General features: G+C 43.0%; 1 protein-coding gene across 1 annotated transcript in view; it reads right to left on the bottom strand.

Annotated features, from left to right (window-relative positions):
* Positions 1-1302: 1302 nt before the first annotated feature.
* PITPNC1 (phosphatidylinositol transfer protein cytoplasmic 1) overlaps positions 1303-27466 on the bottom strand; it is a 197738-nt gene continuing 171574 nt past the window's right edge. The window contains 4 exon segments of the mRNA XM_077834431.1: positions 1303-1441; positions 5061-5179; positions 17958-18021; positions 19796-19951. Of these exon segments, the coding sequence (XP_077690557.1) occupies positions 1436-1441; positions 5061-5179; positions 17958-18021; positions 19796-19951 (345 nt within the window). The 3' untranslated portion in view covers positions 1303-1435.

The raw sequence follows: 27466 nt of genomic DNA, 5'->3' as shown, positions 1-27466 counted from the left end.
ACACCATAGCATAATATACATTCAGCACTAATTCGTACAGTGAAATCTGTACAGGAGGCTACCCTTATTAGGCACCCACCTGTCTTAAGAGACTGTCCTAAAGTATCCACAAATGTACTAAGTACCATTCTTCCCCACCTTTAGTAGAAGACCTCCCTCATTGAGCTCCAGATTTTTTTACAATCCCTCGAGTGGTTATTTAGGGCCTGAGCCAAAGCCCACTGAAGGCAATGGGAGTCTTCCCACTGGCTTCAATGGGATTTGTATCAGACCCTGAAAGCTGGTTTCATTGTAATTAGCCAGGAGTTCAGAGGACTTAAATGAATGACAGGAATGCTATGATGACAGCTTCATTGGGAGAAGACCCTTGCATTATTTGGACTCTTTAAACTATTTAGCGGCTTGTGTTTCCGTCTTTTTTATACCTGGAGCAGGGGTTACAAACACCAGCACATACTTGAGAGATCACAAGAGGACTGGGGAGAACTAGTAAAATACAATATAAACAAGAAATGGGTGGAATCTTTTATAAATTCTGTGCAAGGTATAAATAGTTCAGTGGCCTTAAAGTCAGTATTATTAATTACAAATGGAGCCTTGGTGCATTGGTTATTTAGTTTTAAAAAGTTTAAAGTTTGTGTTAGCTAGGCCCCAAATCCTGAGTCATATTAAGCAACACCTGAATTTGAATAATTGCTGTTGGTGTTCAAGTATCGATAAGTAGCAGTTCAAAGGTTTATGATTAGACATGATAAGCCTGAGTAGAAAATTTTTAGAAATTCCGATATAATAGGAGAAAATTGGATTTTTACCTTTTTAACGTAACCCTGCACCTAAATTGACACTAGTTCCCTTCAGAAATCCTTGCCAGCTTTATTAAATACCTTCAGCATTTCCAATCACAATTGCAGGCTATTCTCAGACTATTTAATTTCACATTAATAGCATGTGCCATATGGCTTTGAGCTTTACTTTGGGAATCAGAGTATATGAACTATGTTCTCTCACATGCACTTATTTAAGGGTTTTAGGGAACAAGTCTGAGTAAAGAAATCATCTTTCTAGATCGGTACAATTGTTAAAAAAAATCCAAACAACCAACCACACTGAGCTTTGTAAATGTTAAGTTATTCTTGTTCTGGCAGACATGGCTTGTCAGAAGGAAACATGCTAGGTTAAATTTAAAGTGCTTTTTTCTCTGGGTCTGGAAGCGTGAGGGTTTCTGGAGCAGATTTTTTCCGAGGTCGGTCTTTGGGAACTGATAGGAATTCAGGAGCATCTGAGGATAGAGGAGTGGATGGAGCACTAGAAGGAGCACTACGGGTTGACGAAGGCAGGGAAATATTAGAGATAGATATTGCAGGTGGGAAAGTCCCAATTTTCTCGTTGGTGGCTTCCTGAGTTGCACGTTCAAATTCTCGGACTTCATCCATCGTCATGTCTTTAATGAGAAGAAAAGAAAGACAAATGGAAAGTTAGAACCATTTCAAAGATGATTTCAATAGCTCCATTGCAGTGATTGCCATCAAAATCTAAACCGAAGGGTGTATTCTCACCCCAGGGTGGGGATTCATGTATTGCAATTCTACTAGAGTTAATAGGAGCTCTGGCCAAAGTTTTCATAAGAGGTCACTGATTTTAGGTGCCTGGCTTGACACACCATTAGGCCTGATTTTTAGAGGTGCTGAGCACGCAGAGCATATTGAGTTCCCAGGCAGAAGAGAGTGCTTCATGTCTTTCAACAGGAGCTAGGTGTCTCAAATTGGGTATCCAAAAATGAAAGCACCCAGAATGAAGGGCCACTTTTGAAAATGTGGGCTTGTGGAGAAGGGTCTTCCCCACACAAAAGGCCTCATTCTCCACTGCTTTGAATTCTGTGAAGTTGTTTACACCTGTGGAATTATGAGATCAGAATTGGTAGCATTACACACCTCCTTTGCACAAGTGTAAATGATTGCACAAGGTGCAACGCAATGAAGAATCAGGCCCAAAGAATGCTTCCCTGTTACTAGAGAAAGCCTTCTTATGTGGAGGTGAGCAAATGTATTGGTCACATAGACACTACTGTACAAATCCACAAGAGGGCAGAGTAAGCCCAGAATAACGTGTTCCAAACAGCAATACAAACATTTTCTAATAAACTCCTAAGCCAGGTGTAACCCATCTAATTTTTCTGTACAAACTCAGAATTCAGGACAGGTTCAGCAAAAGTTAAGCAAATCTTTTTTCAAACCTTGCATTGCATTTGGAGTGTCATACAGGGGTTTATTGCTACAACTCAAAGCAAAATTCAGATGAGTTTCACTTTGAGTTTTTTTGAGTTCATTTGAAGGAATCTCAGCAAGAAACTCAGTGGATGTAAACCCACCAGAACCAGCACAGAAAACAGGCTCACACAGAGCTCCTGTAAACTGGCGGAGTTTTGCACAGCTCCAGTCCCCAGCACTATAACATATGTAGTCAGTAAGAAATATTTTTCAAGTACTGTAAAACTTCCTTATAAACATTCTGCAGGAGGTTATATTATAAGTGATGATAGATCCATGGGATGCATATTTAAAGAAAGCTCAGGAGAGGGGTTTGTTTGCATTGCTAAGACTTATGTCTATCTGACTGCTACTGGCCTCCTATGCTGCTCCACGCGAAGGGTATGCCCACACAGCAGCTGCGCGGTGTAATTCTTAGCTCACGTAGAAGTACATGTGCTAGCTTTGCCTGAGCTCTTGCGCTAAAAACAGCAAGTTGGTGGCTGTGACAGCGCGGGCGGTGGCTTGGGCTAGGTGCATAATACGATCCCGCCTGACCCCACAGGGTGTGTATTCAGGCAGCTGGCCAAAGCCACTGCCCATGCCGTTGTGGCCACACTTTTCTTTAGCGTCCTAGCTCAAGCAGAGCTAGCGCCTGTACAGCTACCCAAGCTGGGAACTATACCTCCCAGCTGCTGTGCAGACATACGCTCAACCGCACATTCACGACATGCCATGTGATACTCAAAACCCACACTGTGGAGGAGGAGAGAGGACAACTGTCCTCATAGCCATGTGAGGATGGAGCTATGGGGCTAAATACACGCTCTGGTATACCCAGGGATGTTGTAATAAAGTTTATTGTATTTCTGCAGTGGAGGGAATATAAGCTACGCTACTTCATTTTCTCCTTATGGTTGGATGCCATCTGGTTAAAATGAAAAAAACAACATACGAGCTATACACTGTGACCCCCTTATTTTAATGTAACATAGTTGTGTGTATGTGGCCTTGACTGTAGAATGTTTCCTGATGCTGTTGTGTGAAACAGGCTTTATGCTGTACTGTAGAATCCTATAAGATAATCAAAGTCCCCATTCAGTGCGAATTTGCCTGCTCCCCTCTGAACCGACTTTACTGGTCCAGGGGCTTTTTCAGTCTACAGGCAGCTCCTATTACTGGGAGTGGAGGATATTTTAGCCATATTCACCCCTGAGGTAAGTGGGTGAGGTAAGCGGATGAGCTCAAGGGAGCCCACCCATTTACACCAGGGATGAATTTGGCCCTGTTTTGCTGATTTACATTTTGCTTAACTTATGTTACATTGCAAGTAGTGTTTCTGCACTTAGGGCCTGATCCAAAGCCCACTGAAGTTAATAGGCGTCCTTTCATTGACTTCAGTGTGCTCTGGATCAGGCCTTTAATAATGAAAAATAAAATAAAACATGGCTTCTGTATGGGGAGAGATATAGAGAAGAAGATTCCTCAATAACATGCCATCAGAGTGGAAGGCAGACCAATGAAAGTCCTACCATGCGCCCCTCCCAATATTGGCAATTTCAGAAGCAGAAAGGGAGCACTCACCCTGCCTGAACTTAATATTTGGTTTTTAGTCTGTGCTTGCCTCAAATTCATGCCCATGCTAGGGTGACCAGATAGCAAGTGTGAAAAATTGGGACGGGAGTGGGGGTAATAGGCACCTATATAAGACAAAGCCCTGAATATTGGTACTGTCCCTATAAAATCAGGACATCTGGTTGCCCCACCCCATGCTGATGTGCACTCAAGTAAAACTAATCCTGACCCAGAACTGCAAAGGACTCAGAAATACGTGACTCCATTCTGTCATTTTCTTTTTATTAATAAAGGCCAAATCCTGCCCTGATGATAGTGGCAGTTTTGCCTAAGTAAGGGCTGAATAAGGACCACAGGCTTTTTACCAAAAGCCCATAGGGCCAAATCCTGAGGTCTTTAGTCTGAGCCTGATTCTAATCTCGCTTACTGGTGTAGGCATCAGGAATAACTCTGAAAAAGTCAATGGGAATTCACCAGCTTAAATCTAGAGTTGCACCTGCGCAAATTTGGTGTAAGAATCAGGCCCTCACTGTTTACTGAGAGAAAGTCCTTCTGAAGTCATTGGAAGCTTTGATTGAATAATGACTGAGTTAGGACTTCAGGATATAGCCCTTAAGGACTAGCCCCGACATCGTTATTTGGGCAAAGCCGTCATTCACTCCCATGGGATTTTGGCCTGACTAGAGATGCCAGAAATACCAACATTTTAAAACTGAAATGTCACTGTATCTCCTTTCAGGCTCCTAGTTTGTAGCTTATCAAGGGCAACACTGCAAATGATCTTGAAGACAAGTGAAAAACCCAGTTAGCCTTTTTCTCAGTGGTACAATTTCAGCAGCCCCACAGAACTTTTCCACTCCCCAGGTTTCTGGCTGTTTGACAAATGACACTTGAACACTGACATGGCTTTGAAACAATCAGAATAACTGGATGCCAAACCTGACATTGCTTGATCTTGCTTCTACTAAAATTCCTCTTTGTGTACCCAACAGAAGTTTGAGGATTTTGTTCTCCTGGAAGACGGGGAGTTATGAACCTGACCCTATCCTCTACTAGCTCAGTGGGAGTTTGGGATGCAAAAAATGCAGGATTACACTTTACTGGGAGTGATTCTGATTCCACTGAATGTCAAACCTCCCGTTAACTTCAGGAGCAGCAGGATCATGCTTAAAAAGGGCCATTCTTCTTTGAGTTGTGAGTTAGGCGAGGGTGGGCAATATGTTTTAAAAAACTACATACACTTGATTTTGCATGGCTCTCTATTTCATCCACAGTAGATGAATGTTGATTGCAAACTTTAATGTTGGTTTTTTCATGCATATTTTTCTCGAATTCTCGAACATCATCCATAGTCATATCTGCAAAAAGTTCAAAATGTTGGCATTTTCCATTAATTCACTGCAAACTTTAATAAAAAGGAAGGTGCGAGGGATAGATCGTCTTTCAGCAGAAGCCAAAGAAGGTTAAAAAAAAAAAAGCAGGGAGCCAGCTACCTTTATGAAAGGTGACTCATAAAGGTAGTTAAATCAGCCAAGGAAGATGTAGGAAGGTTACGTCAAAGGGAGTCATAGAACAGGGAGGAGTGGAAAATGTTTAGGAGTATCTATGTGAAGTGAGCTAGGCAAAAAGTGTTGGAGTGCAGGCTTTTCTACAGGAAAGATCTTCTAAAATGACTTTAGAGGATCCTCCAAACTAACTGACAGGTATTAAGAAATATAAGGATTTACTTACCTTTCTAGGAACTTTCTAAGATAATTCTATAGCATTATCTTTAATATTGCATGGTATGTTTCAAAATAAAAAGAAACCTTCATTGCTGAAGCATACAGCTGCAGTTTCAGAAGCTAACATACAATCACCATGCTGAACGGTTTACCAGTCAATACCAGTAATAATTTTGTAGCCTCAGACCCTTGGAAAGATTATATAAGTCTGACGATTCAGGCTAGTCCTGAACATCAGGAAAAGATATAATTGTGTGGGTATGTCTGACATTGTTAGTATATAGCTATGAAATAAAATGGTATGGGATGGAATTGCAATACATGGAAAGTCTGTTAAACGTTTTCTGCCCAACTTGTATGATTTAAATTCTACTTTATTAGAGCACTATACTTTCATATTTCCATATGTACCATTTCCAATAAAGAGATGATCACTGAAGTTTAGACAGGAGTTACAGAGAATGTAGCAATTTACCACCCGGTCAGTAATTAACTTGAGTAGAAATTGGGTTTGGGCTCTTGCTGCTCAAATTTTTCTCACGTGTTTTGTGTGTCATTTGGATTTATGACTTGCCATTTGTTATATTGTACGAGAGACTCTTCCTTCATTTAACAAGAGCATGCTTTTAAGGAGATGCATCACTTATGCTGTTATATCAGCGATAGAGTACAATACTTTATTACTAGTGGATCCTTTCTCAGTGAGAATGAAGGACTGCTTAGCACTGATCAAAATGAAACATATGGAATAACATTAAATGACCCATTCATTTAACCTACTCTTTTTCCTATTACCAGAAATGAAAAAGAAATTAATAAACAATGTAAATAGCATGCTAAAAAGCATTTTTGCCAAGCAAAGGATATGCTCTTTATTAGTAAAGTTTTGAGTTAACAATACAGTGAAGAAATTAGTTTTAATTCATGATAAAGCTAAATACATTTCAGTAAAATCAGTGATAACACACATTAATACTAGAGTCGGTAAAATCTGCTATTTTCCTTTTTAGTCGTTGAGTCTTATAAACAGTGGGCCAAATCCTCAGCTGGTATAAATTGGTGTAGCTCCACCAAACTCATTTGTCTCTTTTGAACTAATTTATACCATTTTAGGATGTAGCCCAAAGGTTTTAGCTTTAAAATTAATACGCGCATTGAAGGGACACTGTCAGTTTAAAATTTATATTTTTGAAAAACTTTTCCTTCCTTATGTTACTAGTAATAGTGAAAGAACTTTAAAAATTTAAATGTACTTTTTACCATATTATATGATTGTTTACTTGTGCATTTCACTCAAGTTGGTCAGTGAACCAGTCACTGTCCAGTCAATTTCACTTTCCGATTCTCATGCTTTAGTACAATTCTGCAATACTTGGATTGCAAATAGTGCAGGGGAATATTTAAATTCTCCTCCAGGCTTATTTAATTTTTTTAAAATAAAACTTTCCTACTAATATCCTAGATTTTGGGCCTAACCTGCCTGACAGAGTCCCTTTAAAAACATACCCACATGGTATCATAAAAACTGGTACCAAAAGTGAAAACCTAAATGATAACCATGTACATTAATAATTCGCTTATTTGTGCAAACAGTCTTTTTTTGACAGGGTGGTTTTGGGGGTAGAGTACGGAAATATGTGGTTACATTTTTTCCCCTTGGTTTTTCTTTTTTAACTTTTGAGTATGTGCCTAAATGCTTTGCTGAACAGGAAGGGATTAGTCACATACTTAATGCACACACTTACACATTTACCTGAACTAGGGCACCTAAGCTGGTGTGTTCCGATTCCTATTGATAGAAACTCTCAGCGACAATCTCACCCCCATTCACCCACAACTGTGGGTGCAGCTGAACCAACATAAATACAAATTTTCCACTTGTAACTTCTGTTCTTCAAGTATGGTTTCTGATATGGATCCTGTACTAAGCCTGATTCTGGGGTCCTAATTTAGGCTTAAAGCTCCTTTTGAAGTCAAAAAGCCCACATCCTCAGTGGGTGTATACTGATGTTTTGCCATTAAAATTAATGGACTTATGCTGATTTACTCCAACTTGAGGACCTGGCCCAGGAAAGTTCTGGCAGTGTAAAAACTGCAAGATTGTTTTCTGTCGTGCACCAGTCTTTGAGCTTGTGCTAGAATGGCATGCTGTAGTTAAAACAACGCTAACCAGATTCTTTTTCTTTCTTTCTTTCTTTCTTTCTTTCTTTCTTCCTTTCAAGAGGATAAATTTCAGAGAGCACAGAAACAGATGGGCTGGCCTTAGTAGGGACCTAATCACTATATGGATTTGATCCTGTGCATACCAGCCCTGATCTTGGGGGAGGGATAGCTCCGTGGTTTGAGCATTGGCCTGCTAAACCCAGGGTTGTGAGTTCAATCCTTGAGGGAGCCATTTAGGGATCTGGGGCAAAAATTGGGGATTGGTCCTGCTTCAAGCAGGGGGTTAGACTAGATGACCTCCTGAGGTCCCTTCCAACCTTAACCTTCTATGATCCTGAAAAGCCCTTAAGCATATGAGTAATCCCACTGAAGTCAATGGGATTACTCATATGTGTAAAGCTAAGCATTTATTTGTTTTGCTGTATCAGGGCTAGAGAAGTCATTCAAAAAAATTACTGGACTGATCCCATATATGTGGGGTGACAGGGGGAGGGGATGGAGATATGTAGATCTGCAAAGGTAAAAGTACTGGAATAAGAGTTTAAAGCTAGATGTTTCCTTTCATCATATGGTGTAGCTCCATCTTCCACATCTCAGCAGTAGCTGAGATTAGACAGGAGATGGAATCTGAGTGCAGTGAGCTGAAAAAGTACACCATCCCATGCATTAGATAACTATAGTTTTGCCAATGGGAATTGGGTTTACCTAGTAACTAATAATCCACATGTGATTCAGGAACAATGAAGAGAGTTAAAAATGAATCCACAAGCTGCAGATTTAATTTGACAGTTAAGAGTGTCCGGTATGAAACTGCAGAAAAACCTGAGAGTCTCTGGATTAAGTTTAGAAGTGTGAGCAACAAGGGTGATGTTGTGGTGGGAGTCTGCTCTAGACCACTGGACCAGGGGGATGAGGTGGACAGGCTTTCTTCCAGCGTGAAGTTACTAGATCACAGGCCCTGGTTCTCATGGGAGACTTCAATCACCCTGATATCTGCTGGAAGAGCAATACAGCGGTGCACAGACAATCCAAGAAGTTTTTGGAAAGTGTAGGGGACAATTTCCTGGTGCGAGTGCTGGAGGAACCAACTAGGGGCAGAGCTTCTTGACCTACTGCTCACAAACCAGGAAGAATTAGTAGGGGAAGCAAAAGTGGATGGGAACCTGGGAGGCAGTGACCATGAGATGGTCAAGTTCAGGATCCTGACACAAGGAAGAAAGGAGAGGAGCAGAATATGGACCCTGGACTTCAGAAAAGCAGACTTTGACTCCCTCAGGGAACTGATGGGCAGGATCCCCTGGGAGAATAACATGAGGGGGAAAGGAGTCCAGGAGAGCTGGCTGTATTTTAAAGAATCTTTATTGAGGTTACAGGAACAAACCATCCTGATTTGTAAAAAGAATAGTAAATAAGGCAGGCGACCAGCTTGGCTTAACAGTGAAATTCTTGCTGATCTTAAACACAAAAAAGAAACTTACGAGAAGTGGAAGATTGGACAAATGACCAGGGAGGAGTATAAAAATATTGCTCAGGCATGCAGGAGTGAAATCAGGAAGGCCAAATCATACCTGGAGTTGCAGCTAGCAAGAGATGTTAAGAATAACAAGAAGGGTTTCTTCAGGTATGTTAGCAACAAGAAGAAAGTCAAGGAAAGTGTGGGCCCCTTACTGAAGGAGGGAGGCAACCTAGTGACAGAGGATGTGGAAAAAGCTAATGTACTCAATGCTTTTTTTGCTTCTGTCTTCACGAACAAGGTCAGCTCCCAGACTACTGCACTGGGCAGCACAGCATGGCGAGGAGGTGACCAGCCCTGTGTGGAGAAAGAAGTGGTTTGGGACTATTTAGAAAAGCTGGACGAGCACAAGTCCATGGGGCCGGATGCGCTGCATCCGAGAGTGCTAAAGGAGTTGGCAGGTGTGATTGCAGAGCCATTGGCCATTATCTTTGAAAACTCATGGCGATTGGGGGAGGTCCCGGACGACTGGAAAAAGGCTAATATAGTGTCCATCTTTAAAAAAGGGAAGAAGGAGGATCTGGGGAACTACGGGCCAGTCAGCCTCACCTCACCAAGGAGCTTGGCTTGTTTAGCCTAACTAAAAGAAGGTTGAGGGGAGATATGATTGCTCTCTATAAATATATCAGAGGGATAAATACAAGAGAGGGAGAGGAATTATTTAAGCTCAGTACCAGTGTGGACACAAGAACAAATGGATATAAACTGGTCATTGGGAAGTTTAGACTTGAAATTTGACAAAGGTTTCTAACCATCAGAGGAGTGAAGTTTTGGAATAGCCTTCCAAGGGAAGCAGTGGGGGCAAAAGACCTATCTGGCTTTAAGATTAGACTCGATAAGTTTATGGAGGAGATGGTATGATGGGATAACATGATTTTGGTGATTAATTGATCTTTAAATATTCATGGTAAATAGGCCCAGTGGCCTGTGATGGGATGTTAGATGGGGTGGGATCTGAGTTACTACTGAAAATTCTTTCCTGGGTATCTGGCTGGTGAATCTTGCCCATATGCTCAGGGTTTAGCTGATCGCCATATTTGGGGTCGGGAAGGAATTTTCCTCCAGGGCAGATTGGAAGAGGCCCTGGAGGTTTTTCGCCTTCCTCTGTAGCATGGGGCACGGGTCACTTGCTGGAGGATTCTCTGCTCCTTGAAGTCTTTAAACCACAGTTTGAGGACTTCAATAGCTCAGACATAGGTGAGAGGTTTTTTTTCAGGAGTGGGGCCGAGGGGTGTGAGATTTTGTGGCCTGCGTTGTGCAGAAGGTCGGACTAGATGATCATAATGGTCCCTTCTGACTTAATATCTATGAAAACCTCAGTTCCTGGAAAAATCATGGAGCAGGTCCTCAAGGAATCAATTCTGAAGCACTTAGAGGAGAGGAAAGTGATCAGGAACAGTCAGCATGGATTCACCAAGGGCAAGTCATGCCTGACTAATTTAATTGACTTCTGTGATGAGATAACTGGCTCTGTGGATGAGGAGAAAGCAGTGGATGTGTTATTCCTTGACTTTAGCAAAGCTTTTGATACGGTCTCCCACAGTATTCTTGCCAGCAAGTTAAAAAAGTATGGGCTGGATGAATGGACTATAAGGTGGATAGAAAGCTGGCTAGATGTCGGGCTCGATGGGTAGTGATCAATGGCTCCATGTCTAGTTGGCAGCCGGTATCAAGCGGAGTGCCCCAAGGGTCGGTCCTGGGGCCGGTTTTGTTCAATATCTTCATTAATGACCTGGAGGATGGCATTGAGTGTACCCTCAGCAAGTTTGCAGATGACACTAAACTGGGAGGAGTGGTAGATACGCTGGAGGGTAGGGATAGGATACAGAGGGACCTAGACAAATTAGAGGATTGGACCAAAAGAAATCTGATGAGTTTCAACAAGGACAAGTGCAGAATCCTGCACTTAGGAGAGAAGAATACCATGCATTGCTACAGACTAGGGCTCAAATGGCTAGGCAGCAGCTCTGCAGAAAAGGACCTAGGGGTTACTGTGGATGAGAAGCTGGATATGAGTCAACAGTGTGCCCTTGTTGCCAAGAAGGCCAATGGCATTTTGGGATGTATAAGTAGGAGCATTGCCAGCAGATCGAGGGATGTGATCATTCCCCTCTTATCGACATTGGTGAGGCCTCATCTGGAGTACTGTGTCCAGTTTTGGGCCCCACACTACAAGAAGGATGTGGAAAAATTGGAAAGTGTCCAGCGGAGGGCAACAAAAATGATTAGGGGACTGGAACACATGACTGAGAAGAGGCTGAGGGAACTGGGATTGTTTAGTCTGCAGAAGAGAAGAATGAGGGGGGGATTTGATAGCTGCTTTCAACTACCGGAAAGAGGGTTCTAAAGAGGATGGAGCTAGACTGTTCTCGGTGGTGGCAGATGACAGAACAAGGAGTAATGGTCTCAAGTTGCAGTAGGGGAGGTTTAGGTTGGATATTAGGAAAAACTTTTTCACTAGGAGAGTGATGAAGCACTGAAATGCGTTACCTAGGGAGGTGGTGGAATCTCCTTCCTTTGAGGTTTTTAAGGTCAGGCTTGAGAAAGTTGGGGATGATTTAGTTGGGAATTGGTCCTGCTTTGAGCAGGGGGTTGGACTAGATGACCTCCTGAGGTCCCTTCCAACCCTGATATTCTTTGATTCTATATTCCAGAGACAGGTGTGTTCTGTACAAAGAATGATGAGTCAGAATCTGGCTAGCTATCACTGCATTTTTAATGGCCCATCACCTCAGTATCCCTGTAGCACCTGGAAATGATGGGTGCTAATTCTGGCTCAGACGCTGACTCTCCCTGTGGTCAGCTCACTTAACCTCTCTCTCTTTGTTGTCTGATCTGCAAAATGCAGATAATAGTACTTATTTCATAGTCTGTTAGGAGGATTAATGTTTGCTTTGAAGATTATAAACCCTAAGCAGTATTATCCAAGTCCTTCTGAAACTTGTTGCTCTCTTCTGTTGTATTTACTGATTCCCTCCTTTATTTTGGGGTACTTTCTTCTTTTGTGTCTCTAATATATAAGTGAGCACAATTTATCTTAATTATGATCTTCGTGGCAATCTGCTTGTCTCCTTCCTCTCCTCCTGAATTGTCTTCTCTTGTCCTCTTTATTAGGCCCCCAAGATATTGTGACTCAGATATCTCCCTGCTTATTCCATACATTTGACTTCATATATTACTCTTGTGTGTGGTATTTTATCAAGCATTTTCTTGATGTCCAAGTAAATCACAGCCTCCCACTGATATTTCTTTGTGTCACTCTTCAGTGAATACCATCCAATTTGTTAGGCCTGACCTTTGTGTGAATTCAGTCTGCTCTATTTTTATTCAAACTCTATTGCTTCAAGTTTTCTTCTGCTCCTTCTTTGGTTAGTGCATCAAGTCATGCAGAAAGATCAATTAGGGCTTATGAAAGGCAAACTGAACTCCAGTGTTATGGAAATTGTTAAATCTTATAAGAAATATGAACACAAATGGACTAGTTCAAAGAAATAAATGAAAGACTAGAATTTGGAAAACACCTAAAGTGAACCCAGTGGAAAATATCTCACTTTCTAAGTCGGGGTGGGCAAACTTTTTGGCCTGAGGGCTACAATGGGGTTCTGAAACTGTATGGAGGGCTGGGTAGGGAAGGCTGTGCCCCCCCAAACAGCCTGGTCCCTGCCCCCTATCCATCCCCTCCCACTTCCTGCCCCCTGACTGCCCCCCTCAGAACCCCTGACCCATCCAACACCCCTGCTCCTTGCCCCTGACCGCCCCCTCCCGGGACCCCCCGCCCCTAACCACCCTCCTGGGACCCCACCTGCTATCCAAACCCCTCTGCTCCCTGTCCCCTGACTGCCCTGACCCCTATCCACATCCCTGCCCCCTGACAGGCCCCCCGGGACTCCCATGCCTATCCAACTCCCCCCGTTCCCCATCCCCTGACCCCCCCCCGAACCTTCACCCCATCCAACTGCCCCCTGCTCCCTGTCCGCCCCCTGGGACCCCCTGCCAACTTATTCAAACCCCCCAGTCCCCGCCCCCTTACCATGCTGCTCAGAGCAGCAGGACTGGCAGCCCCGCCGCCCGGCCGGAGCCAGCCCCGCCACCACGCTACCTGGCAGGAGCTCGCAGCCCCGCCGCCCAGAGCGCGGGTGGCATGGTGAGCTGAGGCTGCGGGGGTGCGGGGACAGCAAGGGAGGGGCCGGGGCTAGCCACCCTGGCTGGGAACTTAAGGGCCGAGTAGGATGATCCCGTGGGCAGGGCCGGCTCCAGGCACCAGTGTTCCAAGCAGGAGCTTGGGGAGGCAGTTAGAAAGGGGCGGCAGAGTTTCCGCAGCGGGGGCAATTCGGCGGCAGCTCCTCCCTTTTGCCGTCCATGATGGCAGCTTTTTTCACTGCTTGGGGTGGCAAAAACTGTAGAGCCGGCCCTGCCCGTGGGCCGCAGTTTGCCCACCTATGTTCTAAGCTGTTCTTCTCCTCCTCAGAAACAAGTAGCATAGGTATGTTCTCGGCAAGGCAAAAAGAACTAGTATATATAAAAGGTCTTTGTTCTGATGGATGCATACTAGTACTTCCCATTGACATAGTGGGAGATAAAGAGTAAGCATCAGAGCACCACAGTATAGGTAAGAAATGAGAAAAAGCAGATGTGTATGTTATTGTCAGATCTACAGTACAATAAGCAAATTGGTACATTGTCTTGTTTTCAGCACAGCTGCAATGGTTGATTAATTTTGAGTCCGTTCTCTCTTCTTAACAATGTACAAGAACGTGAATTTATTGACTGAAAAACTATTAACTTGAAAATTTAGACTCAGTGCTATAGAATACCATCATAGTTATAAATATGGATTTAGCCAGCACTTTTAATTGAGATGCATGGTTCTTTATTTCCATACACGCTTTGCCAGAAAACTATAAAATGAGATCTGAAAAGAAATGTAAAGGTGCAGGCATGAAAATTCAGAGGATGGCAAGACTCGAGATTTTAGTTAGCTCTGAATCCTCATTTGGAACAAAAGTAATAAGAAGCAAATTCTGTGTCCCATTGTGAATTCATACTAGAAAATTTGATTTTGTTCATTTTATTCTGCTTTGTAAATGTAATTAGCTAAATTAATCCATAGTGTGACACAGCTGAATCCAGCAAATTTACACCAAGGATTAATTTGGTCCAACTTTTTAAAATTATGGTTTTACCAGTTTTTCACTCCTCTACTTTTCAGCTAAACAGGACTCTCTTGTGTAATTTACATTTAACTGGTATTTGTTAGCTTGGATTTCTTGTTGTGCAGTGGGGACCCTGTGGGCGCATGTGCTGTGGAGGGTGGGAGTAGAGGAAAGGGACACACAGGCCTCCCTGGCCAAAGATGATTAGGGAAGATCTAAAAGTGAAGGACCTCAACACCTACAGCAGCCGGTAACCCAGGCAAACTATGACCTTGGAAGCATTGCAGGGATAAGATCTTCATTAGCATGTACTCTTCTGGACTCATCCTCCAATGCATAGACTCATGATCTGTCAAGTAAATCTTATTTCTCAAGCAGGCATGTTCTGTGGCTTCAGGGAGGGAAATCTTACTCCTTTTCATGAATAGGTTCTATTGATTCCCTTGTACAGTACTTCAGATTGATAGTCTACCAAAGCCCATTTCACACTGTTGTCATTTTTTGAAGATCAAGACACTGATCATATTTTGCAATCTTCTGCCTCACTAGAGATATCTTTTTGATGTAAAAATTTATATTCTTCTCCTTGGCAACTGAACAGCCAGACTATGCCCCTTTTGCCCTGGTGTAAGACTGTACAGTGGAGCTAACAACACATAATGTGGAAACAAGGACTATCCAAAGCTTAGGTGGACTCTTCTGAAGTAGTTCTCCTGGCATAAAGTAAATCACCCAGAAACGGTGCATTACACACTGGCTAAAGTGTTTCTCTGAAGCTGATTCCCCTATAAATGAATCCATTCACATTCTCTTATGTAAGTGAGAGCAGAGGAACTCCTCAGTCTCTATTTGCAATTTGTGCTGAAGATCATCACCATCCAAAACACTGACAGATATAACTATGTGGTCATGCATCTTGGATATTCTTCTTGAGCAACCCTGTCTGATTGCACAAAAAATTTCCATAGAAATGCCCTCATAGTGTATGAACAAAAATGAAAAACAAGGAACTGAAAATAATGATGTAATTTTTGTTTAATTGTCTACATTGAGCCAAACATATAAAAATACAACACAAGTGTTTCAGCAGTGTCTTCCCTGATCTGCTTGTGTAAATCAAGTATTTGTGATTAGGGCCTACTGCATAAACAGCGCTACACATTTTAAGCAAGAGTCCAAGCTACCGAAGGAACAACAAAATATGCATTAAGTTGCTTGTTACTAGCAATCAAATCTATCTATCTATATCTACCTATCTAAACAGGAAACAAGATAAAACAGGAGATAGGATAAAAGCATCACATGGGATCACTATAAAACATAGCTTAAGGAAATGAAGGAGTATGAATTTCATTAGAAAAGAAACCTGAAAGTTAGAGATAAGCTAAACTAATATTGGGTTATTTTCATTTGTAGCGAGGGGACACTGTCTGAACACAGACACTGTGTCTTTTACAAAACTTATGGACACTGATGATGGCATAAGGATTTGTGGAGGTGTGGGACATATACCATATGAAGAAATAAAGCTTGTTCTCATTTGAATTAAAGATGCAGAATCCTCTTACTAGTTTATGAGTGTCCCTAAATTAAAAAACACAAAGGAAAAAATAAAAGATCCATTTCCAGTCTGCCAGTATTTTTATGGCCTCTATACCACAGCACATATTTCCTCGTGCTTTATCAAATCTGTACAATAAAATAAATTGTGATTTTAAAAGGAAATTCTTCTCTAATTTCTAATAATCAGTAGCCCAGATTATGGCCAGATCTTTATCTGGTGTAAATTGGTATACTTTCTCTGAAGTCAAAATAGCTATCCCACTTCACACAAACTGAAGATTTTTGTTTGGACTTCTAGGTAACAGAATATTTCTGAGCACTGAAGAGAGATAAACATCATGTCTACACTATTGAGATTATACTGGCATAGCTATGCCTGCATAGCCCCATGGTTTACATGCAGCCTGCGCTGACAGAAAGTTAGGAACACCACCTCCCCAAATGAAGTTAGGGCTTGTTTACACTTGAAATGCTACAGTACCACAGCTGAACTGCTGCAGCTACACAGCTGTAGTGCTTCAATGTAGACACCAGCTATGCTGATGGGAAGGGTACTCCCATCGGTGTAAATAATCCACCTCCCCAAGAGGCTGTAGCTAGGTTGAATTCTTCCATCAACCTAGTGCTGTCTACACTGGGGGTTAGGTCGGCTTAATTGCACTGTTCAGAGGTATGAATTTTTCGCACTCCTGAGGAAAGTAATTACGCTAACTTAATTTTCTAGTGTAGACCAGAGGCAGGTCTACACTACAAACTTTCATTGGCACAGCTGCACCAGTGTCACTATAGCACGTCTGATACAGATGCTCTCAGCTAACGGGAGAGAGCTCTCCTGTTGGCTTAATAACTCCACTTCTATGAGTGGTCGTAGGTACGTTGGCAGGAGAAGCTCTCTTGCTGACATAGTGCTGTCTACGTGGGGGGTTAAGGTCACTATAATTTTTTCAACACCCCTGAGCGACACACTTACATTGAAGTAAGTATGTAGTGTAGACCAAGCCCAGGTCTTAGCTATGTTGACAGAGGTCCTTTTCCATTGACATAGCTGCGTCTACAACGGGGCACATCTGTGCTGATCGGGGTGTGGTTTTTTTCACATGCCTGACTGACGTAGCTGTGCTGATATAGCTTTTCAGTGTGGACCAGGCCTTAGAATCGCTAAAGATTGTTCATGAAAAGTTTAAGGCAGTATTCCCTTGAACCTCAAGGTGGTTCTATCTATCTTTGTCTCTTTTAAATACATTTCTAAATTGCAATTCTATATTACAGGAATGTTTTAGAAATTGATCTATAATATCTGGGATAATGCATACCCTTTATTGAAATAGTATGTATATGGCACAATACCTGTGTGTTTATTGTGCAATAAAATGTCATAAACTATTTTGATGTTGAAATTACTCTGTAAAATTCAAAGTGCCTATTCCTATAGCTGAAGCATGGATTCCGTGGGAGTTGTGTATGCAGCCACTGTTGAATCAGAGCCCGTGGGTTTTCAATTGGAGCTATTATATTTATTTGTTTTTCAAACAGGAACTTTTAGTTCTGGTTTTTATTACATTTTATATTAACAGTTTAAAACCCGTCCTGAAAAGTTGAAATTGTGTTAGAAATAACATGGGCCAAAAGCTTGGAGGTTGCAGATGACTGCACATTAGTGCTATGAAAGCAGCATTAATATTGGCTTGTATTCAAACCTATGCACTGTCTTTCATGTAGATTATTCTTGACAGGGGCAGCACTAAACTGTTGAAGATGTGGAGTGTCTGGATCTGGGGCATATGCTCTAAAATACATGGACCATACACCCTGGTCCCACCTTCTGGATGCACCTTCCCCACCAGTGGCTATTGTGGCATAAACTTACATGTAGAGTGAGGGGTGAAATAAGGCCCTATGTATTTTGGGCCTCATATAAAGTCCATTAAAGCCAATAGGAGTCTTTCATTTATTTCAGTGGGTTTTCCATCAGGTCCTTTCTAAGGCTATTTTGTAAGTTAATTTTGTGAAGATGACTTACCATACCACTCATCAACCCATGCAAAAGCCTGTCGGTGTCCAATCATTAATATATCTCTGACCACCTGTTAAATAAGAAAAAAAGGTTAAAAGTATCTTGTGTAGTAAAACATTATAGAAAATAAACTATAGGAACATCATGGTCTCTCTACAGGGTGGAAGGACATAAACACTCTGAACTTTGAGACTCTACACTGATCTATGGTGACATACACAAGAAGGGGACATTTGGGAGCTGAACAACAAATATATTAATATTTGGGCAAGCAGACTGGAACTCCTTTCCCTTCTATCTTAAAATGGAACCTGTTAGTTCTTTTCACATACAAGAGGTCAATAACCTTCCAAAATTCTACCAATGTCTGGACATTAAAATACTTGGAGAAGACCATTTGATAATTGTATCATTAATGAATTAATATTTGGACAAGTAGAATGGATAACTTTCCCACCACTTGTGAAAGCTGCAGGATAACCTGGATGTTGTTATTCTGTGAAGGTTACTCATTTCTAATTACATATTTTAAAAAAATCTTTGAAGAAAAATATAATATACAAAACTTTGGCAGGAGAATATATAGAAAATCCTATCCAAAAAGCATGAGTCAAAACCTTTATGAAAAATTCAGGCATTTTTTAATAAAAAAGGGATTGAATTCTGAGGGCTTTGCAGAATAGGAGAAGTGTTTGCAACTGTGACTTTATCATCTTGGAGCTCTGTACATGCCCTGAGATATCTGGTTTTAGAAGAAGGAACCACACATCCAGTGAAAATGAACAATAATATACACTTGAGAGCCAAGCATGCTAAACTTCAGGAAATCAGATGAATGTGCAAAAGGCATCAGAACTATTGCAGTAAGTCCAACTTAGTTGTCTAGAAACTCTCGTTCAGTGATAGCTTAATATTACGCTAATGGTCCAATTCTGATCTCATTTACACTGGTTTCTTACTGGTGTAGCTCTTGTGACTTCAGAGGAGACATTCTTGATTTACATCAGTAAGACTGAGGTTAGAATCAGACTCTAAATCAAAGGAGTGGGTTGAGACTGCCACGGTTTTTGTTTTTAGTATTTTGAGATTGGCAGATTAGCATAATGAGAATTAATAAGCTTTTACTGCATCCAGATAGATAGCCATTAAAGCCAATAGAGCTATCAAACTGAAGTAACTGTTTGGCTTCACATTCTGCTCTCACTTTCAGTACACTGGGAGTAACTACACTGATGTCAGTGGTGTAAAATCAGAGTGAGTGAGGTCAGAGTCAGACCCACAGTGTTTGTTTAATTGTGGTAAAATTAAATGAACTGCTGATAAAGTGCAATACAGACTTTAAAAGCTTCAAGTAATGAAATCACAGGGGAAAAAATATTTCAGTCTAGAAACATTGTATTATATTAATCTAACAGCTCACAATTGTCACAATAAAGCTGTTGTCATTGGCACAAATATTATTTTACCAGCAGTGGAGGTCTCTTGGGCAAGGATGTTGTTAATTCTGCCCACATAAGGATCACAGCACTGGAAACGTTATTGCTGGCTGTACTCAGAGATGGGAGAAAAACTAAGCCTTGGATCTGAGTAACTTGAGCCTTTGGGGAAGTTTGTATCCAGAGATTAATTTTGCAGCTGGGCCTCTTCTCTTTAATTGACACATGAAAACCCCAGATCGAATCACCCTTGAATGTTAAGGAGGTTTGGAACCAGATCTAAACCTGAACTTCCTGGCTCAGCCCATCTCTAGTCCTATTCATGTGCAGGTCAGGATAATGCTCTAGTTCCACTTGTGCTCTAGCCCTACTCCTGTGCAAGATAACAGCATATAGGCATTCACTGACCTTATGTACAAATTGTTCTACTCTAGTTTGAAGTCCCCAGACTTCAAATTTCACAGTCACCAGTTTGTAGGAGCACATGATCGGCTGGTGTGTCTCCCTCCAGCCTTCTTTTAATAGGCCTCTCCCCGTCTTCTCTGACTTGAAATGTTTAGGATCCTGCAAAGCAAGGAGAACCACGACTGAAAAACCTTGGCTGAAAAGTCCCCATTTGCTAGCTTGTTAATGTGTCTGTTTTAAGGCTAATAAACACTAAGGGTATGTCTACACTACCCGCCAGACCGGCGGGGATCGATTTATCGTGTCTTGTCTAGATGTGATAAATCGACCCCCGAGCGGTCTCCCGTCGACTCCTGTACTCCACTGCTGCGAGAGGCGCAGGCAGAGTCGATGGGGGAGCGGCAGCAGTCGACTCACCGCGGCAAAGTCACCACAGTAAGTCTATCTAAGTAAGTTGACTTCAGTTATGTTATTCACGTAGCTGAAGTTGCGTAACTTAGATCGATTCCCCCCCTTCCCCTCCCCAGTGTAGACCAAAAATAACACAATTTGCTTAAATGAATGGCAGGATATAATAAGATACATAAGGCCAAATCCTGGTCTGTTACCCAAAAGCCAGTGCATTGATGGCAGCAGTAGATACTTGGCGATGCTGTGAAGCTCATTGGGCACAAAAGACATTGGGCCATAGCAGGGCATGATGCTACAGGTCATTTTAGTACAATGCACTATGAGGCACTGTTTATTGCTCAAGGAGCAACAGGTCTATTTCCAGTGAGACCTGCTAGCGTATTCTATAGTTGGCGGCATACATATACACCTGACTGTGGTCCAGCCACATCCCTATTCCTGAAAACCATATCTCTTTTGGCATATCACACCCACACAACATGGCAGATCTGCCAGCAGACTCTTGTGGGCCATCAAAGGGTGTCAGCTGGAAAGCCCTTTTGCATGCATCACTACTTGTGTGAAGATCTGTGGCTGATTGCACTCTTCTTCTTCCATACCCACTGCAGGAGTTAGCTCAATGTAATGCACTAATGTGAAAATGTAGGGAGTTGCTCAACCTGGAGCAGCAAGGGAGCCAGATGGGATGACGCCTGTTGAATCTCATCCTCAGCTATAAACCAACTAACTATTGGAAGTTTAAAGTAAATGTAATGGCAGGGGGAAATATCCAATGTGTTTTTTTTTAAATTACAAAAACTCTTGTACACACCATGTGTAAAGAAACTAGAGAAGGGAAAGCAGAGATTCCATTGTACTGTGTGTCTGCACTTTAGAGCCAGCATATAAAAATAAAATGTGTAGTTGTGACAATGCAAGTGGCAGGAGGGACTAGCTGTCCCAAATGTGTACCTGTCTGAGACATTAGGCACATACTCCGGTTGGCTAGTGCCTTCTGCCACTCACATCACTGTGGCTATGCTCTATTTTTAGCACGCTAGCTCAATCAGTTTGCATGGGTAGATCTCCTCGATTTGGGAAGTACACCCTCCACTTTGAAGATACTGTCTACGTAAATCCTGCCTGCATTTTATTCTGGACTCTGCACATCGTTTGGATGGAAAATAAACAGAAACAAGTCAAGGGTGAAAAAAACCAAAAAACCCAACACTGCCAAGCTTCATTATCTATGTGTTGGAAGCAGAGTTACTCACCTGTGTGCTCCTTTATGAATTTATCAAAGGCCTTATCATCTACTGCCTTAGACCTTGTGTATTCATTTATAAGTGTGCAAAGTGAATGCAAAGAAGCCATAAAATGCTACAATCCCAATTTGGTAGCATATTACATGCACACTGTGGAGGTGTCAATGACAACACAAGTCATGAGGGCAGTGAAGAACCAGGGTTCTAATGTTCAAACCAACTGGGAGCACTGGAAAATCATAAAGAACTCTGTTTCTGAGGTTGAGGAAGCAAGTTTCAAGCCTATGAGAGAACCACATTATGGGTATAATCAGCAGATGGTAAAGTGTACATCATCTGTTTGAAGGGCTTGACAATGCCATTGTAAATTCTAAACTAACTTGTATATTACTGGTTGAGCATGAAACTTTACCAAATTGGAACCTCCAGTAACATGGACAAAACCCTGAAGGGACTGTAATTTCAACATCAGCTATTTGATTTTCCAGTACGTCAAGGAAAGCCAAGAAGTATGATACTAAATATATTGTTTGAGGGGGCAGTGAAGCCAAGACACCAATTGCTATTGAAAGCAAAGACATTACATCCAGTATTGATTCTTAAAATGAAATCACTTTCCAGGTTCTCCAAACTCATTGCCCATGTAATAAACTGTATTTTAAAAATATGGATGTTTTGGAGATGTGGTCATGAGAAGACAGCCAACTTGTCTTCAGGGTTTATTTTAAACAACACAAAAAGATGCCCTTGGTTTAGGTAGGATAGACAAGAAACACTTAGAGATTAGTTGCTGTTTATTTGCATTCGTTTGTTAATTTTTATGTATCTGGCCTTATGTCTATACCTGCTAATTGCACCTTGGCAATCTTGGACAGGATTCACAGTTCAATGTTCATTTTCAAATGAACAAGGACAGGGAAGTAATAATGAATTTATGATACAACTCCTTTAATCTACACTGAAAATCAAGTTCAGCTGTGCCCTACTCCCTGAGGCCTTGATCCAGGAAAGCTTGTGCTTAAGTCCATACTATTTAGAAAAACACTTAAATATGTGGCAAAGAGTCCTGTGGCACCTTATAGACTAACAGACGTGTTGGAGCATAAGCTTTTGTGGGTGAATACCCAGATGCATGTAGTGGAAACTTCCAGAGGCAGATATAAATATGCAAGCAAGAATCAGGCTAGGGATAACGAGGTTAGTTCAATCAGGGAGGATGAGGCCCTCTTCTAGCAGTTGAGGTGTGAACACCAAGGGAGGAGAAACTGCTTTTGTAGTTGGCGAGCCAGTCACAGTCTGTTTCATCCTGAGCTGATGGGGTCAAATTTGCAAATGAACTGAAGCTCAGCAGTTTCTCTTTGAAGTCTGGTCCTGAAGTATTTTTGCTGCAGGATGGCTACCTTTAAATCTGCTATTGTGTGTCCAGGGAGGTTGAAGTGTTCTCCTACAGGTTTTTGTATATTGCCATTCCTAATATCTGATCTGTGTCCATTTATCCTTTTACGTATGGACTGTCGAGTTTGGCCGATGTACATAGCAGAGGGGCATTGCTGGCACATGATGGTGTATATTAGATTGGTGGACATGCAGGTGAATGAACCGGTGATGGTGTGGCTGATCTGGTTAGGTCCCGTGATGGTGTCGCTGGTGTAGATATGTGGGCAGAGTTGGCATCGAGGTTTATTGCATGGATTGGTTCCTGAGTTAGAATTACTATGGTGCGGTGTGTAGTTGCTGGTGAGAATATGCTTCAGGTTGGCGGGTTGTCTGTGGGCGAGGACTGGCCTGCCTCCCAAGGTCTGTGAAAGTGTGGGTTGTACAACCCATCCTGGACAACCATCTCCCACTTTCACAGACCTCTGTGACCTATGTCTGTTAGTCTATAAGGTGCCACAGGACTCTTTGCCGCTTTTACAGATCCAGACTAACACGGCTACCCCTCTGATACTTGACTTAAATATGCACTTCACTTTAAGCAGAAGCTTCAGTGATATCCTGAATAAGAGGCTAAATGAGGATGAGCTAGGGAAGTGGCAAACTGGTGAGACTACTCTGTTTGTATTTCCTGCCACTCACTGTGAGCTTCTCTCTCACTTGGTGCTATTCTTTTTCTAATGTTTATAGTTAGCCCCAATGACTTGGCTTGTGATTTGATTCATAAACTGAAGCTCTACCATGAACCTTTCTTGTTAATCAGGCTCAAATGAAGAGATGTTCTTGCCATCTTTCTGAAAATCATTACTTTCACATCCTTCTCTAAATGTGACTGCAATATTCTCTGCTTTCAACCCTAGAGCACCATAAAAAACAAATCAGCTCCAGTACATAGCTGAGTAACATACCACTTCATATCACGAATAACTGTCACATATTGTTTGCCCGTCTTCTCATTCAATAAAGCTTGTCCTCAGCTTGGTCTAAATATTTGAAAAGAATTGTTATATAACTGATAATTGCCTGAAGCACACAGTTCAATAAAAAAAGTAAGATGTGGATGTGGAATTCTAATAGATGGATCCTTGAATTTAGAAACAGTTTACAGCAACAATGTAGAATGATTTCAAATATTCTGACACAATATGCATGCAGTAAATAAATATTCTTCTTTGAGTGCTTGTTCATGTCAATTCCAAACAGGTGTGCGCACACCACATGCACGACAGCTGGAAGATTTTTCCCCTAGCAGTATCCGTAGGGTCAGCCTGGATGCCCCCTGGAGTCACGCCTTCATGGCGCCCAACATAGGGCTCTGTCGACCCGACCCCCACTCAGTTCCTTCTTACTGCCTGTGATGGCTAGCTGGAACTCCCCGTTGCTCTTGCCTCAGCAAGCACGTGTTAGCAGTGTTTGTGTATATAGTTAGTTAGTGTTAGTGTAGTAGCTTTTTCCTTCGGGGGGGTCCCCCCACTGATGTTTTTCCCCGGCACTGGGTTATGCCTTGGTCTCTGGGCTTTAAACCATGCTCGGACTGTGGCAGGTTTATGCAAAAAATGACCCACACACTTCGTGCTTGAAGTGTCTAAGCGAGGGGCGTCTTAGAGATCAGTGCAAAATCTGTAGAAATTTTTGCCCCGGGACTCTTAAAGACATGGAGGAGCACATCCGACTGTTGTTTATGGAGGCAGCATTTCGTCCTCAGTCAGAGCCGGGTGTGGCAGATCCAACTTCGAGTGCCGCATTCTTGGTGCACAGTGCTCCAGTACTGTCCATGTGCGAACCGGTGCCGAAGAAGGACTCTGCTAGAGACCCTTGGCACTGCCATGGCTCCGCCCACAGGCCCCAGACATCGGTGAGGCACCGGTGGTGCTCCCCAGTGCCCCACAAAAGGAAAAAGGCTGACAGAGGGCGCTCCCCAGCCAGGTATAAAGACCAGTTGGCCAACAAGCCCCTATCGGGTACCCATTCGGTGGGGATTCCATTGACTCCTGCCCCGAGATGGGTCCAGTTGAGTCCGGACCGGCACTGCTCACTGACGCGCCGCCACAAAGACCTCCAGCTCCTCTCTACACCAGAGACACTCCGAGGCAGCAGTGGACCTTTTGGCGCTTACAGCACCACGCTCACCTCCTAGGCGAGAGATCGCCAGCACCGGTTCCGGGCCTGGTACATTCTGTGGGCAAACTAGCGATGATGTTGGCCTTTATATATCAGCCTTTATGTGTTCCTGCCCACCCCGCTCGTTCACAAGGTACTCCTGAAAATACGGAGGGAACAGGCTTTGGTGATACTGGTAGCTCCAGCCTGGCCCTGCCAATACTGGTACACATCACTCCTGGAAATGTCCATGGAAGCCCCAGTCACCTTGCCGCTCTTCCTGGACTTAATAACTCAGGACCATGGATGCCTTCAGCACCCAAACCTCAAGTCATTGCACCTCACGGTGTGGAAGCTCCATGGCTGAACCCGATGGAGCTTGCCTGCTTGGACTGGGTTAGACAAGTCCACCTGGACGGTAGGAAACCCTCCACCAAGGCCAGGGGCGGCTATACGAATTTTGCTGCCCCAAGCAGTCACTGCCGAATTGCCGCCGCCGCAACAGTGGCAGAGCTGCCGCCAAAAGCCATGGCGGTGGGAAGAACGGTGGAGCTGCCGCCAAATTGCCACCACAGGACACGGACTGCCGCCCCATTCTAAATGCCACCCCAAGCACCTGCTTGGAAAGCTGGTGCCTGGAGCTGGCCCTGACCAGGGCTACCTACCTTGCCAAGTGGAAGAGATTTTCAATCTGGGTGGCACAGCATCATTCATCTCTGACTCTCGCCACTATCCTGCTTATATTGGACTACCTCCTCCATCTCAAGCAGCAAGGTCTGTCCATGTCGTCAATAAGGGTTCACCTGGCCACCATTTCAGCCTTCCATCCAGGTACAGCCAGCCGATCGGTCTTCACCAACCCTATGGTCAGTCGTTTTCTGAAAGGTCTCAACAGGCTATATCCACAGGTCAGGCAACTGATCCCAGCTTGGGACCTCAACCTCGTCCTTTCTAAACTGATGGGTCTGCCCTTTGAACCACTGGCGACGTGCTCCCTGCTCTATCTCTCATACATGATGGCATTTCTGGTAGCGATAACCTCAGCCAGGAGGGTGTCTGAGCTCAAGGCATTAACATCAGAGCCTCCTTACACCATGTTCTATAAGGACAGGGCGCAGCACAAGCCACACCCAGCTTTCCTCCTGAAGGTTGTCTCCCAATTTCACATTAATCAGGACATCATCCTCCCAGTAGCCTATCCTAAGTTGCACTCAAGTGGCAGAGAGCAGAGGCTTCACTCATTGGATGTCTGCAGAGCCCTGGCCTCTTACATCGAGAGAATGAAGCCGTTCCGAAAGTCTGTCCAGATATTCATGGCAGTGGCGGACAGAATGAAAGATCTTCCCATCTCTTCTCAATGAATTTCTTCATGGATCATGTCCTGCATCCATGAGTGCTACAGCCTGGCAGGGGTGCCCGCTCCTCCAATTACTGCGCACTCCACCAGGGCTCAGGCCTCTTCAATGGCATTCCTGGTGCAGGTTCCCACCCAGGAAATATGCAGAGTGGTGACGTGGTCCTCCATACATACTTTCACTGCGCACTACACAATTACCCAGCAGGCCAGAGACGACGTGGCCTTTGGTAGAGCAGTGCTCCAATCAGTAGACAACTCCGACCCTGGAACTTGGGCTTCGGAGTCACCTGACTGGAATTGACATGAACAAGCACTCGAAGAAGAAAAAACGGTTACTCACCTTCTCTTAACTGTTATTCTTCGAGATGTATTGTTCATGTCCATTCCAATACCCACCCTCCTACGCCACTGTCGGAGTAGCCGGCAAGAAGGAACTGATGGGGGGTTGGGTCGGCAGGGCCCTATACTGGGCGCCATGAAGGCGCAACTCCAGGGGTTGCCCAGGCTGACCCTATGGATACTATTAGAGGAAAAATCTTCCAGTTGTCATGCATGCAGCGCGTGCACACCTGATTGGAGTGGAGATGAACAACACATCTCGAAGAACAACAGTTACGAGAAGGTGAGTAACTGTTTTTTTCTAAAGAGGTCAAGCAAAATTCACATGAAAATTCTAGTTGCACTGAGTTAGTTACTGTGCTATGGTTCATAGGATGTTTTTGGTATTATGGCAGACGTAGGAAAGAAGGTTTTGCATTATTCACATTCTCACACATAATTACATATTTGCATGCTAAGATATAACAGATACAAGGATGATCTAGGAGATGAGATGGCAAATAATAATTTATTAAAATCAAGATTTTCAAAAGTTACTAGGGATTTTGCATACCTGAGTTTTTTGGGAGCCCAACTTGGAAGACCTTAAAGGGATCTGATATTTTGAAAATATGGAGCACCTGCCCTGTGGAAATCAGACTCCTTCAAGGAGTCTTAAGTTAGGTGCCCAAAATCACTAGTTATTTTTGAAGATCTTGGCCTAAAATCATTCTTCAACCACTTAGTCACACCAGACTCTATTGGTTACTTGAGAAGCAGATTTAGTAATAACAGTACAATGGCTCATCT

This window comes from Eretmochelys imbricata, chromosome 14 (assembly GCF_965152235.1).
Source record: "Eretmochelys imbricata isolate rEreImb1 chromosome 14, rEreImb1.hap1, whole genome shotgun sequence".
Classification (NCBI taxonomy): Eukaryota; Metazoa; Chordata; order Testudines; family Cheloniidae; genus Eretmochelys; species Eretmochelys imbricata.
The sequence above is the reverse complement of the archived record's forward strand: the minus strand, read 5'-3'. Positions and strand labels throughout refer to the sequence as shown.